At 52.9% G+C, this 18434-nt stretch overlaps 8 protein-coding genes across 8 annotated transcripts; 4 read left to right on the top strand and 4 right to left on the bottom strand.

The window, feature by feature from the left end:
* Nucleotides 1-222: 222 nt before the first annotated feature.
* On the top strand, nt 223-3093 carry AYL99_01376 (DNA mismatch repair protein msh-2; the record flags this gene model as incomplete). Its single annotated transcript, XM_018832892.1, has 2 exons — nt 223-246; nt 301-3093. The coding sequence occupies 2 exons, from the start codon at nt 223-225 to the stop codon at nt 3091-3093; spliced, it is 2817 nt and encodes a 938-aa protein (XP_018698771.1).
* Nucleotides 3094-3332: 239 nt separating this feature from the next.
* On the bottom strand, nt 3333-3846 carry AYL99_01375 (hypothetical protein; the record flags this gene model as incomplete). Its single annotated transcript, XM_018832891.1, has 2 exons — nt 3333-3604; nt 3708-3846. The coding sequence occupies 2 exons, from the start codon at nt 3844-3846 to the stop codon at nt 3333-3335; spliced, it is 411 nt and encodes a 136-aa protein (XP_018698770.1).
* A 1578-nt stretch (nt 3847-5424) lies between these two features.
* AYL99_01374 (hypothetical protein) lies at nt 5425-6668 on the top strand (the record flags this gene model as incomplete). Its single annotated transcript, XM_018832890.1, has 2 exons — nt 5425-5475; nt 5529-6668. The coding sequence occupies 2 exons, from the start codon at nt 5425-5427 to the stop codon at nt 6666-6668; spliced, it is 1191 nt and encodes a 396-aa protein (XP_018698769.1).
* A 127-nt stretch (nt 6669-6795) lies between these two features.
* Nucleotides 6796-8379, bottom strand: AYL99_01373 (hypothetical protein; the record flags this gene model as incomplete). The annotated part of the gene is made up of 1 exon (XM_018832889.1): nt 6796-8379. One exon carries the CDS (start codon nt 8377-8379, stop codon nt 6796-6798), a length of 1584 nt encoding a protein of 527 aa, XP_018698768.1.
* A 225-nt stretch (nt 8380-8604) lies between these two features.
* Nucleotides 8605-9787, bottom strand: AYL99_01372 (hypothetical protein; the record flags this gene model as incomplete). The annotated part of the gene is made up of 2 exons (XM_018832888.1): nt 8605-9683; nt 9766-9787. The coding sequence occupies 2 exons, from the start codon at nt 9785-9787 to the stop codon at nt 8605-8607; spliced, it is 1101 nt and encodes a 366-aa protein (XP_018698767.1).
* Nucleotides 9788-10508: 721 nt separating this feature from the next.
* On the top strand, nt 10509-10775 carry AYL99_01371 (hypothetical protein; the record flags this gene model as incomplete). Its single annotated transcript, XM_018832887.1, has 2 exons — nt 10509-10722; nt 10768-10775. 2 exons carry the CDS (start codon nt 10509-10511, stop codon nt 10773-10775), a joined length of 222 nt encoding a protein of 73 aa, XP_018698766.1.
* Nucleotides 10776-12491: 1716 nt separating this feature from the next.
* AYL99_01370 (hypothetical protein) lies at nt 12492-15341 on the bottom strand (the record flags this gene model as incomplete). Its single annotated transcript, XM_018832886.1, has 2 exons — nt 12492-14441; nt 14505-15341. The coding sequence occupies 2 exons, from the start codon at nt 15339-15341 to the stop codon at nt 12492-12494; spliced, it is 2787 nt and encodes a 928-aa protein (XP_018698765.1).
* An 811-nt stretch (nt 15342-16152) lies between these two features.
* AYL99_01369 (hypothetical protein) lies at nt 16153-17153 on the top strand (the record flags this gene model as incomplete). Its single annotated transcript, XM_018832885.1, has 2 exons — nt 16153-16374; nt 16425-17153. The coding sequence occupies 2 exons, from the start codon at nt 16153-16155 to the stop codon at nt 17151-17153; spliced, it is 951 nt and encodes a 316-aa protein (XP_018698764.1).
* Between the last annotated feature and the right edge of the window lie 1281 nt (nt 17154-18434).

Here is an 18434-nt window from a genome sequence, read left to right as displayed (position 1 = left end):
TCGGTACGCATGGGCTCACTAGGCTCGAGTCTGGGCTAGCGACGCCTACTGTAAACCTTGCCTACCGAGAACTACCCACTACCTACCCTCGCGTGTTAAAGTGCCAAGTATTCGTGTCGACGCGTGAACCGCGTTGGAGTGGACTTCCAAAAGTCTCGAGGTGCGCTTGGTACAATCCAACAGCCAACACTCCAACGCCATCATTCATCAGGCCCAGCAAAAATGGCTTCGAGACCTGAGCTCAAGGTATGATATCTCTTCCCGGCTTCATATTCATTCCTACTTACAACAATTTCTCAGGTTGATGACGAGGGCTCATTCATCCGTTCGTTTCGTTCCCTTCCTCCGAGACCTGGCGGCAGCAATACTATCCGTGTCTTTGATCGGGTCGATTGGTACTCAGCCCATGGAGAAGATGCAGAATTCATTGCGCGGACCGTCTACAAGACGACCGCTGTTATCAGAAACCTCGGTCGGAGCGACAATGCCTTGCCCAGTGTCACAATGTCTACCACAGTTTTCCGCAACCTCCTCCGAGAAGCACTGTTCAAGCTAGGCAAGAGAGTGGAAATCTGGGAAGCCAGTGGTAAAGGACAATGGAAACTCGCCCGGCAAGCTAGTCCCGGCAACTTGCAAGCCGTTGAAGAAGAGCTAGGTTCTGGTATTGATAGCCAAGGTGATTCTGCGCCCATAATCCTGGCTGTCAAGGTCATTGCAAGAGCAGGCGAGGCCAGAAGTGTTGGCGTTTGCTTTGCAGATGCCAGCGTCAGAGAACTTGGTGTCAGCGAGTTCTTGGACAACGATCTCTATTCCAACTTTGAGAGTCTTCTTATTCAACTAGGCGTCAAAGAGTGTGTCGTGGCAGGGAACCTTCAGAAAAAGGATCCTGAATTAGCAAAGATACAACAGATTGCTGATTCGTGTGGAATTGCCCTCTCGGAGAGATCTGCTGCCGACTGGGGAACAAAGGATATTGAGCAAGACCTGGCCAGGCTTCTGAAAGGCGAAAATGCCATGGGACTTCTGCCCCAAACAGACCTCAAACTCGCGATGGGTAGTGCAGCTGCACTCATCAAGTATCTGGGTGTCATGACGGACCCCAGCAACTTTGGACAATACCGGCTATACCAACACGACCTCGGACATTACATGAAATTGGACGCAGCTGCACTGAGAGCTCTGAACCTCATGCCTGGCCCTCGAGATGGCGCGAAAAGTATGAGCTTGTATGGTCTGCTGAATCACTGCAAAACCCCGATCGGGGGTCGTCTTCTTGCACAGTGGCTCAAGCAGCCCCTTATGAATCTTTCGGAAATCGAGAGGAGACAACAACTAGTGGAAGCTTTTGTCATAGATACTGAGCTTCGCCAAACTATGCAAGAAGAACATCTTCGTTCAATTCCTGACCTATACCGCCTGGCGAAGAAATTTCAGCGCAAGCATGCAAATTTGGAGGACGTGGTACGTGCATACCAGGTTGTTATACGGCTTCCAGGCTTCATTGACGCCCTGGAAACTGTTGTCGACGAGCAGTACCAAATCCCGTTGGAAGCACAGTATACAGCAAAGCTGAAAGAGTTATCGAATTTTCTGGGAAAATTGGCTGAAATGGTTGAGACCACTGTGGATCTCGACGCCCTGGACCGCCATGAGTTCATTATCAAACCAGAGTTTGATGAGGGACTCAAGATAATTCGGGCCAAGCTTGACGATGTCCAACGCGCCATGGGCGCCGAGCACCGTCGAGTCGGCAAGGACCTCAGTCAAGAGCTTGACAAGAAGCTCTTTTTGGAGAATCACAAGGTCCATGGGCATTGTTTCCGGCTCACGCGCAATGAAGCGGGTTGCATACGAAATAAGAGCTCTTACAAGGAAATATCGACGCAAAAGAACGGCGTGTACTTCACAACGAATGAACTGGCGGAGTTGAGGAGAGAGTACGATCAGCTCTCAAGCTCTTACAACCGGAAACAGTCTTCCCTAGTGTCGGAGGTCGTTCAAGTAGCCTCATCATACACGCCAGTTATTGAGCAGCTTGCTGCCATCATCGCTCACCTGGATGTAGTCGTCAGTCTGGCACATGCTACGGTCCATGCTCCGACGGCGTACGTCCGCCCGAAGATGCACGAACGAGGCACTGGGGATACCATCTTGAAAGAGGCGCGACACCCTTGCATGGAAGCTCAGGACGACATCAATTTCATCACCAATGATGTCGAATTGAGGCGAGACAGCTCCAGGTTCCTCATCATTACCGGTCCCAACATGGGCGGGAAATCGACGTACATTCGCACAATCGGCTGCATTGCTTTGATGGCCCAAATTGGCTGTTTCGTGCCCTGCACAGAAGCAGAGTTGACCATTTTTGACTGCGTGCTCGCTCGCGTGGGAGCATCAGATTCTCAACTTAAAGGCGTGTCGACTTTTATGGCGGAAATGCTGGAAACAGCGAATATCTTGAAAAGTGCCACGCGAGACTCGCTGATCATCATTGATGAGCTGGGTCGAGGCACGAGCACATACGACGGCTTCGGTCTTGCGTGGGCCATTAGTGAAGAAATAGTCGGACAGATCGGTGCCTTTGGATGTTTCGCCACCCATTTTCATGAACTGACTGCTCTAGCGGACAAGTTCCCCAACGCGGTAAAGAACCTTCATGTGGTAGCCTTTGTGGGTGATCAAGACCAGGATGTTGCCATGACCAACGGCGAGGGAGATGCCAGAACTTCGAATAAACGAAGGGAAGTCACCTTGTTGTACCGAGTTGAGCCCGGCATCAGTGACCAAAGCTTCGGAATACACGTTGCTGAGTTGGTAAGGTTTCCGGAGAAGGTGGTCAGTATGGCGAGACGAAAGGCTGAGGAGTTGGAAGACTTCACCAGTGCCAGCGGTGAACAGAAGGACAATGAATATTCTAAGGAAGATGCAGATGAAGCCAGCCGCCTGTTGAAGGCTATGCTGCAGAATTGGAAGGAGCAGGTTGAAGGAAAGGACATGAGCAAAGACGAAAAGTTACGGCTGATGAGAGAGATGGTCAAGGGTGACGAGAGATTGATGAAGAATCCCTTCTTCCACACTGTACAAACATTGTGAAGCTAAAAGGCACAGGCGGGAATGGTTTGCTACTGGATGTGTGAGCGTGGTGTTTGGGGTGTCAACGTCTGGTTTGAACGAGAAAGAAAGATGGCAATATCCGTTTCTAGGATGTCGAATTCCCGAATGTGAGGAGCTTCAAGAAACCTACTTCTTTGATCATATACAGAACTTGTATGCCAATATTTTCCATTCCGATTCCGGCATCAATACAAACACGCACTGCACTCCCAACTTGCTCATGCCGTGGCGTTCTTGACATTGCTCCTCACGTCATCATTGCCACCGTACTGTTCAGCGTAGTGCCTGCTCACGTCCTCTGGTCCCTCGCCCGGGGCTCCCTTCTCAAAGTCGCCCGCCTTGGTCGGCTGCCCTGTGCCTTTCTGGACGCCCCCGCCCTCTTCGACGGGGATTTCTCGGTTGTCCCCGGCACCGGACACCTTGCTGCCGTACTCGGCGGTGCTGCCGGGGAATTTGTTGGTTACTGATTGATCAATGCCAGATTCGGTTGCTAGAAATCATGATTAGAGATTTTGGTCAGTTCGTTTTGGGCAGGCCATGAGAGTAGGAAAACAGGAAGGTGTTGTGTTTCGTTTTTCCGAGGGTAGACATACTGCTGACACTTCCTCCAGGCACGGTTTTGCCTCCAAACCCGCTGTCCTGGGCGCCGTGCTGGGCTTTGGCGGACGCAAGATCTCGCTCGGCCTGTTTGGCAATATCCATGAGGTCTTGACCCTTGTATTGTTCAGACATGGTTGGGATGTATTTCCGGGTGATTTTTGCTTGAAGAGGTTTCGGTCTTCTCGCAGATGGTAAGTCCAGAATTATAACATCAGAGTAGAACAGTCCAAACATCGACCTCCTTGTGGTTTTGTACCTGAGTTGCATCGACTGGTCGTGATGTCATTGGTTGATGTCATATTGAAGATATTTCGACCAATGAGGACGGAACCCATTTCCGATTCTCACTGTATGGATCTAGCCTCGTTTGGGTTGTGCAAGGAGGAGGATATTTGTAGTGAATGGAGAGGTCTGGCAGGCAGATGATGGTTGGCTGGGCTGTGGTTGTCTGTCCCAGAGTCGTCGGTGATGCTGCTGCCCCAAGCAGTGTTCTGGTTCTGGTCTGCTGGTAGGTTCTCTGACGAGGCATGCCTGCCCTCATGTTCACTTTCACGTCGCTCCTGCCCTGTAACCGTGAGCCTTAATCACATCGCATGTCCTCCAAGATGGGCGAAGCACTCTGACGATAGTCTTCTCCTTCTCCTCTCTCATGCTTCCTGCGAGCCGCTTCCCCATCATTCCAGCTTGCATTTCTTTCGATCTCCATTGAAACCAGTGCCACGTCCATTCGTCTGTCCTCTCCATCCCCTACCGCACAGGATGGCCCCAAGTCCTCACCCTGCTTCACTCAGCGCCCGGAGCCGTCAGTCTTCAATCTCTGCCATTCCACGGCCAAAGTCTGGTACCTCTCGTCACGCAACGCCCACACGTGGTCGAGGACACAGAAGGGACTCGGCAGCCGGGACAGGTCCTCTGAACATCCCTCGCATGCACGGAAAATCATGGCACCCCGAAGACAGTCTCCCACCCAGCTCCTTCCGAATGCCCCAATCTCAGATGGGCACGCCCAATAGAGAGTCCTTACTGCCATACAAACAACGGTCTCATCATGATCTGTCTGGAACCCAACAGCAACTCTATATTCGAAACATGTCCACTCATTCCTTGAGTAGCCACGATGCCGCTGCATGCCGACAGCATCTCAAGCAGGCATCCAGCACTACCGGACTGCCAAAATCCAAGACGATGGGTAGCTTGCTCTCTTCGTCCCGCGACACGATTACCAGACGACGCCTTCTCCAGCCCCTTGGACCCCCCTTGCCACGAACACAGACTTTGGGCAGTATCTCATGCTTTGGTCCGTCGCATGAAACGCCTTCTCCGAGAAAGCCACACTCGGTCTCCCTTTCCCCTGCAAAACAGCATCACGGCAATGCAAGTCAACTCAACGTCGCCGATGCATTGATCGAAAGCAGGATGACAGAAACAGAGTTGGATTTGATGATACAGGTTCAGAGAGAGGCGGCAATCAATCGCGCTCGACTTAGAAATGCCTGTCAACACCGAAATCCTCTAGAATATGCCTCTCCTGTTCAATCACCAAAGAGCACGCCTGAGCACACACCCACCCTCAAATTGTCACTGAATGACGTTGCCAATACACAACGTCTCGAAGGCATGAAGAAGACATCATCATCTGGGCGGCTCTTGTTTATCAATTCCACCTTGGCGAACAACTGGCGGGACAGTGACCTTCCCACTTCTACCACAATGACAACCAGTTCCAACCGAAGCCAGGAGTCTGACAATGATCCAAGCCATGTGAGAGACCACCGACCATTCCGCCACATTCATCATTGTTAACCGTCGAGCAGGTGTATTTTGCCGAGGACTTGTCATACTGGACAGGCCGATATATGTCGCTTTGTGACCGTTTTCATATGAACGAGCTCAACAGACCACCTCCATCGCCCTCGGAATCCACGGGAAAGAAGATTGATCGCCTCTTCGAGAACATTGAGAAAGTGCGGATGAACAGCGTGCTCAATGAACTGAGAACGCATTGCAAGACCGAAGAGGCCTTGGAGAGCTTTGAGGACTTCGAGAATATCCTTCTCAGAAAACTGGGGATATTACGCCAGAGCCTGCGTCGAGTCGGGAGCCTCGCATTCGCAGGAAAGGAGGTTGAAAGAAGGTCGGAAACATCTGCGTCAAACGGATTTAAGCCGTTTTTGTTGAATACGACAGCTTCTCCTGGGAATGCATCGACGCCGACGAGTCGAATATCGAGCGTAAACGCTGAAGCCGTGCTTACCGAACCGTCCAAGACCTTTTACGGCGGCGGCAATATGGCCAAAAGCAAGACGACCGGCAACCTGGCATCTCTCACCCCCCTCATACCAAAGCGGCAGTATGTTATTGCGAACCACTCTCGGCCAAAGTCAAATACTGCTCAGCCCGCCTCGCACCGGCGGAGAACATCCTACTTCGACTGTTCCCCCGAAACTCGAGCAAAGGCGATGAAAGAGCGAGAGGATCGTGCCTTTCGCAGAGCAGCTGAGGCGCATCGACGCTCGAACTCACAGATTCCACTCATGGGCGTGGTCAAGAGTCGCGGGCAGAGCAAAGACCCAGCGTCATCCTCTGACGCTGTGACAATCTCAGGGTCGATCCCACCCCGATTCAGCTCTTCCTGCTCCAAAGTGGAGGCCGCAGAAGCAGTGACAGGTTCCCTGAGTGCAGCCATGCTTGAAAGTGGACATGTTCGTCCACCACCAATTGCTGTGAGTAGAGCCTCGCCGTCGCGAGTGCAATTGGTCGAGCTACCTGGAGGTGGGAAAGAGAAGGTCGTCAAATCACGCCGTAAGTCCGAGAGACAGATCAGCGGGGAACGGGTCAAGACCCTGTTTGGAGCCAGCATGCGAGAGGTCAGGAGGATGGGCCGTCGTGTCAGTGGGATAGGCTGGCCTGGAAGTAGCGACGATTTGACATCGCCCAGGAGTGGGAGCAAGTGAGGACCGTGTTGGCAAGGAGTGTCATGAGATAGGCGAGGCATGTCACATTGCTGCAGTGAGACGTTCAGATGAAAAATAGTAGCAGGTAGCACAACTTGTTAGATAACTCGTCTGCCGAGCGCCAAAATTATGCTGGTATCCAATGGATCTCCACCTGTACCGGCCTCTCACCATTAGCATCATCAGCGAAAAGATCGACTTTTTCAAATCTCTTCGGAATGTTGTGTGCGTAAAAGACGCTGTGGTTGTGATACGCGAGCACACTGACCCCATCCCCATTCTCCGCATAAGAAAAGATGCCCTGCACCTTGGCCGAGTTTGTACATTCAAATTTACCGGTCACAGGGTTTACCAGGCACGGCGAGAACGACGACTCGAGGGAGAACAATGCCTGCTGGCCCGGGTCGACCACGTCGTGCTGGGCGCGGAAGGTCGCGCAGGTGCCGGAGACGTACCACTGGCCCTGGCGGATCAGGCAACCCTTCTTCACGGACCCGGAGGGAGGGATAAGACTCGAGTCCGCAGAGGGAGGAGCAGGAGGAGGGAGTCGGGCGAGGATGGGATCTTGCGCCGTCGCTGCCGTGGAGATGGAGGAAGAGGGGGAGTCGAGAATGTGGATTTCCAGGTGGCCTCTGCCTGTGAAGGGGGCGGCTGTGCTCGTGCTCGTTGGGGAAGACGTGGGATGGCCACCGGTGGTCGTCTTCGAAGGAGACGGAGGCTCTCGGCCATCAGGTGTCTTGGGGAGGTACTTGATTCCTCGTCTGGGGCAGTTGGAGATGGCCCCGTCGGGCGGCACGGGCACGAAATGCTTGCGCACGGTGCTCGTGTTCAAGAATGGCGATTGGTAAACTCCAACTCCAGCGTCTCGGGGTGGAGTCTCGTCGTAAGATGAATGTCTCAGCGAGCCCATCACTGCGAAATGATACCACACCTCATCCAGCTCGCCGCGGTGGTTGCAGCGGAAGGTCACGGGGTGGCCGTGCGCGGAGGCCTGGATGGTCTCCTCCAGCTCGCGCAGCGTATACCGCTGGGTGGACGAGGGAAGGATGCCGGCGGCCGCGAGCACGGCGTAGGTGTCGAGCGTGCGGAAGAGCGAGGTCGTGTGGATGAAGTAGTCCAGCACGTCGAGGTGGCGGTGCCGACGATTGGGGCTTGTTGGCGGAGCCGCATAGCAGTCCGGCTCGAGGGTCGAGATGCACGTCCCGTGCTTGTTCCACTCGTGCGCCCACAGGTGCTCGTGGTCGCCGTCGAGGGAGAGCCAGTACGTCTCCATGAAGGAGAGCAGTTCGTCGATCATCAGCATCGCTGAATAATGCTCTCCTTGGTCGTCCTCCTCGAGCGCGTGGCGGAGAACGGTCCGGATGTCCGAGTGCGAACGCGAAGAGTCGCAGAACGCGTCGAACCCACCCGTGCAGAGGTCCGGCCAGAGACCGTGGATGGTCCAGGAGTCGTTCGGCCCGATGGGTGGCGCGGTGTCCCAGAACTGGGTTTGCAGGAAGTGTCCTGACGGGTGGTTGACGCAGCACGTATTGATGTCTTGGGCCGGCGGGGAGGGACATGATAGCGATGGCGGGTTGGGGCAGAGAGGGGGTTTTGAGTTTGAGGGTAGAAGAGTGTGTTGGTTGCTACCATCGATTATTGCCAGAGGGGAGGAGAATAGTAATGAGGGCAAGATGGGGAGCTTGGATAGAATTTGGTAGAGAGAGGCCATTGTGAGCAATGTGGTAGAGAGGTAGAGTGAGTCAAAATAGGTGTACGAGGGCAGATGTTCTTGATATAGATATTTAACAAAAACCCCCCGTGGATATTGAAGGAGAGTCAGATCCGAGGTGTGTGTTTTCAGGGATGAAGTTGAAGCTGAAGTTGAACCACGTGTCTAGGTGCGCGTAGCCCCTGGAGATGACGTCAGCGTCAGCGAGGTGGAAGCTCATACATATCACAAGGACGACGACCCGGTGCTCGTCGTCCCTCCCAACACTTCATCCTGGGGGTATTGTGTTCCTCCTTGCTTTCTGACCTCGTCCATGATCTCCATAACGCGGATAGTCTCTTTCCAAGGCATGATCGCACTCTCCTTCCGGCCTGCAGCGATGTCAAGGGCGGTATTGTCCGCCTCGTAGAAAAACCCACGGCCGATGCGGGGGTAGTCGTATTGCTGGCTTTCAAAGGCATTTTTGGTGTGATCTTTCCGTCGGTAGACGGTAAAGGACAAAGGGTGTGATGGCGCTGCACCATGCACGTCGATGTACCCTTCTGTGCCTTGGATCCGGCAGACCACATCGCCCAGGCTTCCCGACATGGTGGTGGAACTGACGATGCCCTGTCTCGCCGTGGACGGATACTGCACGAGAACGCTTGAAGTGACCTCAACTCCATGCAGATGGCTTTGCGTCGCACGGATAGTGGGTCTCTCAGAGTTGTCGGGCGTGTTGGGGTCAAGTACCAGGAAAGCCCATGTTAGAGGGTAGATGCCAGTATCCAACAGCGTCCCAGCACCCAGCTTCAGGTCTTTGTACCGTGAGGTGTCTGGCAAGCTGGGGATATGGACCAGCAGGCTGAAGTCGGAGGACATGCGAAAGACGTCGCCAATAACCTGATCTTCAAAGAGGAGCTTCCTTAACTCTGCCACGAGAGGTCGATGCCGGAGCCACATTGCCTCATGGACATAGACGCCTTTCTTTTTGGCGGCATCGAGCACCTCTCGCGCCTCACGGGCGTTGATGGTGAACGACTTCTCGCACAGCACGTTTTTACCTGCGGCAATGGCATCGAGACAGTTGCCTTTGTGAAAGGAGTGCGGAGTTCCGATATAGACGCAATCCACATCCGGATCAGAGTAGACCTGCTCATATGAAGCGTAGATGGTCGGGGTGGCCTTGGGGCAATGTTTGGCAGCAAAGTCTTTACCCTTTTGCATCGACGAGGACCCGATGCATTGGATGACATGCTTTGCTTTGGCATCCGGTCGATCCAGAACCAAATCTTCCACGAACCAAGAAGATATGAGGCCGGTGGCTGTCAGGTGCCGTCAGTAGACTACGAGGTTGTAGAAGAGGCAGGCAAAGTGTCTGTGACATACATACTATTCCCCACCTACAGGTTGGGATCTCAGCAGCCATGATGGACTCACAAATATGGAGTAGCAGGAAAACTCAACAGTGGTCAACGGGGAAAAAAGGTATATAGCTGGCTGCATTGGATGATGGCGGGGTTTGGGCGAGATTGAGGCTAATATACGGAGTATTACGAGGTACCGAGTACAACTTGTACACTACTTCTTCCCCAGCCTCACTAGCCCTCCACATTCCCACCAGCCAACCCGTCAAACATCTCCACTTGTTGTTGTCCTCGTCTCGAGGAAATATTGCCCCTCGACCAACCAAGCACATTGCATTGTTTCTTTACCACGATAGAAGGTTCAAGTCGCGTCCTTCATACCTATATACGCAATTTGTGTGGTGTTCGCCGGTCGACGTCGAGATACATACAATCCAACCCCCCCAACCCCTGTCGCCGTTATCAACCGCCATCACACTTCGTGTTGGTGCCTATCAACACATTCCGCATTACCGAGAAGTCACCCTTCCGCTGAGACGCCGTCACTACATCACCGTGCAGGAAACAGGTGTTCAGCCCAACCTGCGCTTGCTAGTCGTGGCGTGACTCGCGTTATCCTCATCCTCCTTGTCTCTCAGCACTTCGCCCGCCTTGTTGACTGCGTCTTCAGTCTACGACAGCGCTCTCTTCGCATCAGACCCTCGATATACCACCCTGTCGTCCCTGTTAGTCCACAACTACCTCTGCGACTCTCACACACGACTTCCCCCGGGATCCGCAGCCATGGGCCGCTTCACGACCATGATCCTGTCCTGCCTCCACAATCTCCTCATCCAACTCCCCCAGAATGGCTACCACAATATCTCGCGTGTCATGCAGCCCCAGATCCGAAACATATCTGAGAGTCTCACCATTGCAAACTCCACCGCGCGGCGCAGTGCCGCCGCCCGCAAGGAGAATGGGATAGAATTACAGACGTTGGCGCCGAAGGCCTCGGGTGAGGCGCCGTCTAAGCAGGAAGAAGTCGTTGGAGGTACCCAAGTCCGATAGACCGTGGCAGCCTTGACGGAAAGAGATCTGGAGACCACGAGGATAGCGTTCACGACAGACTGGATGTGAGGTACATCATGGGAAATCACGCAAGAGACGCGCCGACACTGACGAACCTCCCCTGTCACCTTCAACAATTGCTTCGCTTCGCACCATTTGAGGGGTTGATCTACCTGGCCCGGACGGATGTCTTCGGAGACCATGTCGGTAGAAATTGGTTCCTGGACGCATTATATCTCCCGGTCTACCGCCATCTGCCGACTCCGTAGCACCACCTTCTTCGTCCCAGCAACTGCTCGGGATATTGTTAACCTCGTCATACTGAACGATTATCGGAGGTGACACGATCTCAGTCACCTTGTTTATGGACGATGCGGCTGCGTTGAACCAAAGGAACATCCATCTCACACCTAGCCATCACCTTTCGCGACAGAGGTGGCGGTTGAAATTGGAGCTCTTGTGTTCAAGCAAACGCTTGTTGCCATTGGCCTGAAACATTTTGGCCCAGGTCTCCGTGCGCATCGGAGATGAATGGTACGAGTTGAAGGGAGGACGATTTCATCTGGTAGTGTGCGTCCTGATCTCTCCCTTATCTCTCCCCTTCTTCCCTCGGCCGCGTCTGCGCTTGACAGTATACACTGCCGAAGCCACAAAGGTTGAAAGAACGAACCTACACACAGCAGTGGAAGACGGATATACAGGATGATGTTCTCGACACGAGAGCAGACACAGCCCTTCGCACTTTGACGCAGCCGCACAGGGCAAGAACGAAGGCAAAGCAGCCGACGCACGTCCCTTACCTCGTCAAGGGGCACGTTTGTTGTGCTATGAAAGAGACAATTCATATCTTGGAATTGAATCAAGACACCAAGAAAAGACCAAGGGAGGAGCGTAATTATCGTCTCGAGGGACTGACTGACTGCTCTTGCCTCGACCGTTCTGTATGTACCGCATTGCTTGCTCCATGTTGCGTTGAGCGATGTTTCAAAATATTGCCCTACGAGGTACATTGTACATTAATGGCTCCGACGGACACCACGCCGTGCTGCTTGTTTTCTGTCTGTGATCTATAACACTCACTCTCTATGTATACAACTGCACTATCAGTATGTCCTGTCTTGTCCTGTCTTGTTCTCCCTTTCTGGCCCTGTGCATTAGAAAGCAAGTCTTGTATTACTTTTTGTCAAGCGTACAGTAGAATGCGTCTTCGCCTAGCGGGTTCCTGCTTTGTTCAGACCCCAGCAATGGGGGGTTTGTGTGTGTGTTTACTATATACATTATATATATTATATGCCAGATCAACGGCTCTGGAAGCTATTGAATGTTAGAACCGGCTTTTATAAAAACCAGTGTTAACCTTTTAATCTGGGTTTCTATTGAGTTGATTCGAGTCGAGTCGAGTCGAGCGAGTCGAAACGAGCCCCCTTGCTATGTCCAAGTTCTGCTTCACAGCTACAGCTAGCACCCTAGCCGCCTTCTCAATGCCTGCCTATCTGAGAAACTGTTCAAAAACTGAGTGGCTCAAAATTCGATCCAGCCCTCTTTGGTGTCATGTTCGCCATCACTGTCGGTCTTCAGCACTCATGACAACGTTCCACCTCTCTCAGTCAGACAAGATCATGGCGGGAATAGCGTCCACACTCTGCCACATTCCACTTTCGCCTCTCCCTATTCCCAATCATGCGTGTTCTGTCATTGAATCCAGTTGACAACGCGTCAACTACGAATATGTCGCCTTCCCTGATGATACAACTGGGCCACGGTCTGTGGTTCCGAGTCCTCCGTGCGATACCCCGATTCGTTACTCACCATACTCTCCCTGAATCTCGCGCATCGCCCTCCGTGTGCGGGATCACTTTCATAACCACTTTGTTCGATTTCACTTGACCTTGCGCTTGCCCCTCTGAGGTCCCGTGTCCCAGGTCGAAGGTGGAGCACGCGGGCCACACCTGTGTACATTTGTTCTTCGTCATAATCGTCTTGCTGCTGTTGTCCTCCTTCGTTGTCATTGGCTTCGTATGCTTGGTGGTGGTGGAAGTGGCTGGGCTCTGGTGGACTCCTCGGACGTACACCACGGATGATTCGTTCAATGTCTGTTTCCGTCTCGCTGTAGGGTAGTCCTCCCGTTGAGTTTAACATATCCAACGCACATATGCTCTTGCGGTAGACTTCACGGTCGCTGCTGGCGACGCTGTGGTCTGATTTATTTTCATCGAGAATTCGCTCTTTCTGAAGGCCACTTTCTGGAGATGATAGCACATCGGAGACCTCGGTGATTTTGCTTAGCACACGCCGTGCAGCAGTTTGTCCCATGATTCCGTTCTTGAAGTAATCTGCCGTGATCTGTGCGGCGAGAGGGCTCTCGAGCGACGGAGTGATTTCGGCAACTCGAGCCACCGGGAGATGTGGCCTCGGATGCGCTGGCGGGTGAGGAAGCGACTTGTCCGTGTTGACGGGAGATGCAGTCAGAACGCCGTGGCGTTGTGTTGCACCGAGTGAGTCGGAGCGCTGCCTGGTCACTGGTGCTGTCATGATAGACTCGTTCGAGCCTTGAGAGTCGTCAATGGGCGTGTTCGGAGTTGTCAGCAGTCGTGGGTTGGTATGTGTCTGTAGTGAAGGTCTGTGCCGAAGTGCGGCCCGGTCAATGGAGGCTACCTCCTTGGATGAGAACCTCGAATCCGACGAGGGAAGTCCGACCATGCTGTAGCTTGTGGGGATGGTGCCCTTCCTGTATTTTTCTTTGTCTCTTTCCATTCCGAAGAATCTCAAGGCTTTGGAGGTGTTGCTGTTCTTAGCAGCCACTGGGACCGACTCGGTGGACACTTGTAGCATGGCGTTAGCTTGGGAGATGACGTTCTTGACGTCCTCTCGTCGCGCGAAAACCTCCTCGCGGGCACTACCCAGCTTTTGACGAAGGTTCGATATCTCGGCGTCGCGTTGATCGATTTCCAGCGTGTGGCTCGTTCGCAAGCTGACCATGGCCCCTCGCAGCTCTTCATATCTCCGCACCATCTTCTCCGAGTCCGTACGGGCCTGCTGGCCCTCTGCTACAGCAGCTCGACATTCCTGTAGCTGTTTGCTCAGATCATCGTTTTGTTGTACAAGGAGCAATATTTCGTGATCCTTTTCCTGTACGAGTCTGACTGCCTTGTTGCACTTCTGCACACATGCGTCGAGGTTTCTGGATTGATCCCTGATCATGGCTCCCTGACCGTGCAATACCTTGCGATACTCTCCAACGAGGTTGCGCGCTTCGCGTGAATCTCGAATATATTGATTCAGCGTGTCCTCGGCAACACGGACGTAATCGACAGACTCGTGAGGCTCGTCCCGTGTGTAGTCCGATAATATTCGAAGAACTTGTAGAGTCCTAGGCTCGTGGATGGTATCGACCCAGCTGGCGATGTTGTTCTCGATGAAGGTGCCCAAAATCCGGGTGACTTCGTGGACTGTATTTCGAAGCTCTGAGATTCTTCGTTCTTTATCTTGAATCTCCTTGTCTTTCACCGCCATCCTCCCCAAAGCTTGTCCTACCTGTCCCTCGAGCTCCTTTAGTTGTTCGTGAGAGACCCTGGTATCACGTTCAGCAAGCGATTCGGCAGACTCGACGATTTTGTGATACTCGGCAGTGATCAAATGCAGTTGGTCGGAGAAGGATTTGAGTGCCTGGGGAATGTCAGTGCAAGGAGAGTTTCCAAGGGTCGCATCTCTCACACTATTCAGGGTTACCTGATGGACACTTGACTCGAGCTTCAAATTGCATGCTTCGTTAAGCAGAGAAGTCATCTGCTGTAACTGACTGCGCATGGCGGGAAGCCAATGCCGGGATATGGTCACATGGTCGCATTCGGGCAGTTTATCTAGCATGGCTTCGATGGTCATTGCAGTGAATGGCTGTGTAATTTGTAGATCTGCAGGGACGCGGCTGCCGATGGTGTAAGAAGGCATTGTGCTATGTGCAGATCGGTCGTGCTTTCTCATAGGCGTGGTCAAGTTTCGCAGAGCTTCCATTGTCCCGTCATCGGTAGACGCGGAGGTTGAGAGTGTTGGCACCGAACTGATGATGGATTCTTCGGTGTCTCTACGAAGCAATCGAAGAGATGGCGGAGGTGATATGGGGTTTGTTTGCGGGAAACCTTGGCTTGCTAAGAGAAGGGAACCTGGCAACTCTGCCGTTATCTGTGAATAGGGTGAGGTCGGGCTCGCTGGCGTTTCTGGCAGGGGAGCGCCCGGTGTCCAAGGTGCAGCAGGGTTGTAGCGCGGTGTTAGAGGTGAAGCACCGCCCTCGATATCAACTCCGAGTAGTGAATATTTACGGCGGTCAGTGGGTGTCTTGGGAGTCAAGAGGCCTCCAAGGCCCGAGCTTGATGCTGCTGGAGCCAAACCGGGTGATAAACTTGCTGCTTCACAACCACTCGAGATCCGAAGGGGGGGAGGTCGACGACGAAATTTGGATACAATCTTGGCGTCCATCTTGTCCTGTGCTTGATCTCCAGCAGCGAGTTCTGCACGTACCAGACCTCCAAGACCTCCATTGGCAATTATTTTCGTATCATGAGCCGGCATTTTTGAGCCAAAAATGGACGCCATCGCTGTAATTGAAGCACAGGAACATGAAAGATGATCAGAGGGGAAGAGGAAAAGGCGAGTCTCTTTTGAATCTTACTACGCTCTTTGGTGCGTGGACTTTGCCCGCATATGCACCATGCAGAGGGACATCATTGTCCACGCCCTACTAGGCAGGGGGTTGAAGCATCGAGAGTCGCACCGAGAAAGTCTCGACAGCTTATCCGGAAGAAGACCAGAGAAACAGCCAATCAAGAAGTCTTGCTGATGGACGCAAAAGCCACAAGAGGGGAGATGCGATTGTGCTACCGTCCCCAGAGTCGCTTTCCTGGCCACACAGAGGCGCTTAACCCTGGCCATCACGAGGCCGGCACTGGACGAATGGCTCCATTGTCCTGCTCACCGCGGGTATCATGGTGAGACGACCCGTGGCCGAGGCGATTGTAGGAAGCTGACCAACGCAGGAGCAGTTTAGCAGGTCGAGAATGGGTTCAGGCTGTTTATGAGAGTCGCAAGACGTGGAGGAAGAGGAAGAGGAAGAGGAAGAGGAAGAAGAAGAAGAAGAAGAAATACACACCGTCTTCCGAAACAGGACTAGTGGATCTTGGCGGCTCCAAGCATCCATTTTGCCGCCTCGACGACAATTCAATTCCCACCGACGCTTTCTCCCTCAAGCCCCGAAGAAACCCAAAGGTCCCTCAAGTGTGTCAATACCCGGGTCTTCAAACTCCTTCTCCGGCGGGAATTCTGTGAGGACAGCCTAGGCATGAACCCCACAGAATCACTAGACCGATCACCCAAAAGGCTCAAAATGGACCATGCGCAGTCGCCATCAGACCCGAAGCCTGGCAAAGACAACAACGGGAAAACCAAGTATCGGGTCCAAAAGCCCCAGGACTCCCGGGCTAAGTCTCGCCGGCCGGCCACCATTAGTGCGTCCGGAATCCACAGCGACGATGTTGGAATCTTCGTCACATGCGACAAAGGTCAGGAGAGGAAATGCTTGCAAGAGCTATCTGACTTGTTGGATGAGGTGAGTGATGAGTCTGATAGTCACGCACTCCCAACTAACTATGCCGTCAGTTGCTTGCTGCTGATACAGGTTGCCAAGCCGTGGAGGCAAGCCCGGACATCCAGCGAGACAAGGATGACGTGGAGGTCGATATTGAGGCCGACATCCTTGCCGAATTGGACTCATTGAAATCTAAACGGGAACCTCAAAACGGCTTGTCGCCAAAATTAGCCTTCATTACGCTTGATATTCCGTGCGTCTCCTTCGTGCGGTTTCCTAGCAACAGCTCCCTTGACCCCGTCGACATAGTCAGTAAATTATGCCTCCTAGCCTCAAACAAGGCAGGAGCTGGACCACGAAGCCGCTATATCAAAAGACTCACCCCTGTTACCTTGATCCGGAAGACCTTGAACGATGGCCTGCATTCCCTCTGTGACAAGGTTCTTCCCAGGCACTTCCTGGTCGACGATGACAACAAGTCGAGCTCGGAACAGGAGGACGAATCTAAGCAGCAACCATGCAAATTCGCCATCCGCCCCACGATCCGCAACAACAATAAAATCAATCGAGATGAAGTCATTCGGGTGGTCGCTGACAAGATCGTCGGTCTGGGCCAGGGGAAGCATTCTGTAGACTTGAAAGGTTATGATAAGCTCGTCCTTGTCGATGTGTATCGGAACGTGATTGGTATGAGCGTTGTTGGGAGCGAATATCAGACACTGAAGAGATTCAATTTGGCCGAGATCCATGCAAGCCACTTTGACGAGGCCGACAAGAAGCGCACAGATGATGAAAGTTGATGGCATGAATGAGAGTGAGATGATGCTCAGGAATATTTCATCTCAGTGGTCATTTCTCCTTGCTGCTGATGCTTCTCATCTTATTGGCGACACGCTTCAAGAGGCGACGGAATCTCTCAGCACTTCCGTACTGATCAGGGTTCTTCACTGACCCTCGAGTCAGCCAATATCCCAGGCCCTGCTGCTCCATCACCCTATCGCACCCTCTCAACGTGCCTCGGGCGAGCCAGAAACCTTGCCGATTTGCTCGAGCTGGTCTTTTAGGTGCAAGCTGCACTAGTTGCTTTGGCCGAGAATATTGCTGCAACCAGCATTTTCGGTAGGTGTTGCTGAACCTGATCTGAGGACGCGAGGGCGTTGGAGAGTCTGCTTCGAACGTTGACTCATATGGTATAGCGATCAGTGGCTCAGAAGTCGAAGAGGAATGATCAACGAGAGTGGTGTTGGTGTGAGCCAACGGTGAGATTCGACTACTGCAAAGAGGAGGCAAAGGCGCTCTTCTGGGCAGCGTGTAAGCGGTTGTATATTCAAAATCGATCAAGAAGCCTTGTGTGTCGTATCGACCGTTTCTCTGGGCGAGTGCTCGGCTGGACGGCCATTCATCGTCGACAGTGCGAGCAAACCCATCCGATCTAGTGTCGGGAGAGCTTGCAGATGATGCAAACTCATCTGAAAAGTCGTTGGGGCCGTCTTTGCTCGTGCTATGATCCATCACGAAGAGATTGAAAAGACTCCTCGGAGTGGGAATTAGGCAACAACAAGTCAACTCGAGGTTCAAGATTTGACGACGAACAACAAGGTACACTCTTGTCTCTAATATGAATTCAGGTCAAAGACGTCTCAGAAGAAGTCCAAGGTAACTGCTCACAATCGACCAGTCACAGAGTCGTTGGCCGGCGTGTGAATGGTGCTGCTTCGCATTCAAGCAAACAAGTCCTTTGTGAACACATCCAGGAGATGAATGGAGCGGAGATAGCGATACCTTGACTATCACTCGAGGTGAGATGTTGGTGAGGGGTGAACGGGTGAAGCATTTCCACCAGGCTGCAACTCAGCCCAGTGACTAGCCTCGTCTACTTCAACGCCTGTCCTACCATCTGCTCGTCAAGGTCGCTACTATCGGATGGGAACCAAACTTCACTTTACCAGCACATTAAAACGGAATGGAATATGTTCACAACATTTCTGGACGACAAGTCTTATTCAACACCAGATTGCATTCTCTGGGACGACTCTTAGCAGCTCAAGGAAGTCAAGGGTGACTTACGAGGCAAGACCATT

This window comes from Fonsecaea erecta (genome assembly GCF_001651985.1).
Source record: "Fonsecaea erecta strain CBS 125763 chromosome Unknown Scaff1, whole genome shotgun sequence".
Taxonomy (NCBI): domain Eukaryota; kingdom Fungi; phylum Ascomycota; class Eurotiomycetes; order Chaetothyriales; family Herpotrichiellaceae; genus Fonsecaea; species Fonsecaea erecta.
Note: the sequence above shows the minus strand (reverse complement) of the source record. Positions and strands in the feature narration are given on the sequence as shown.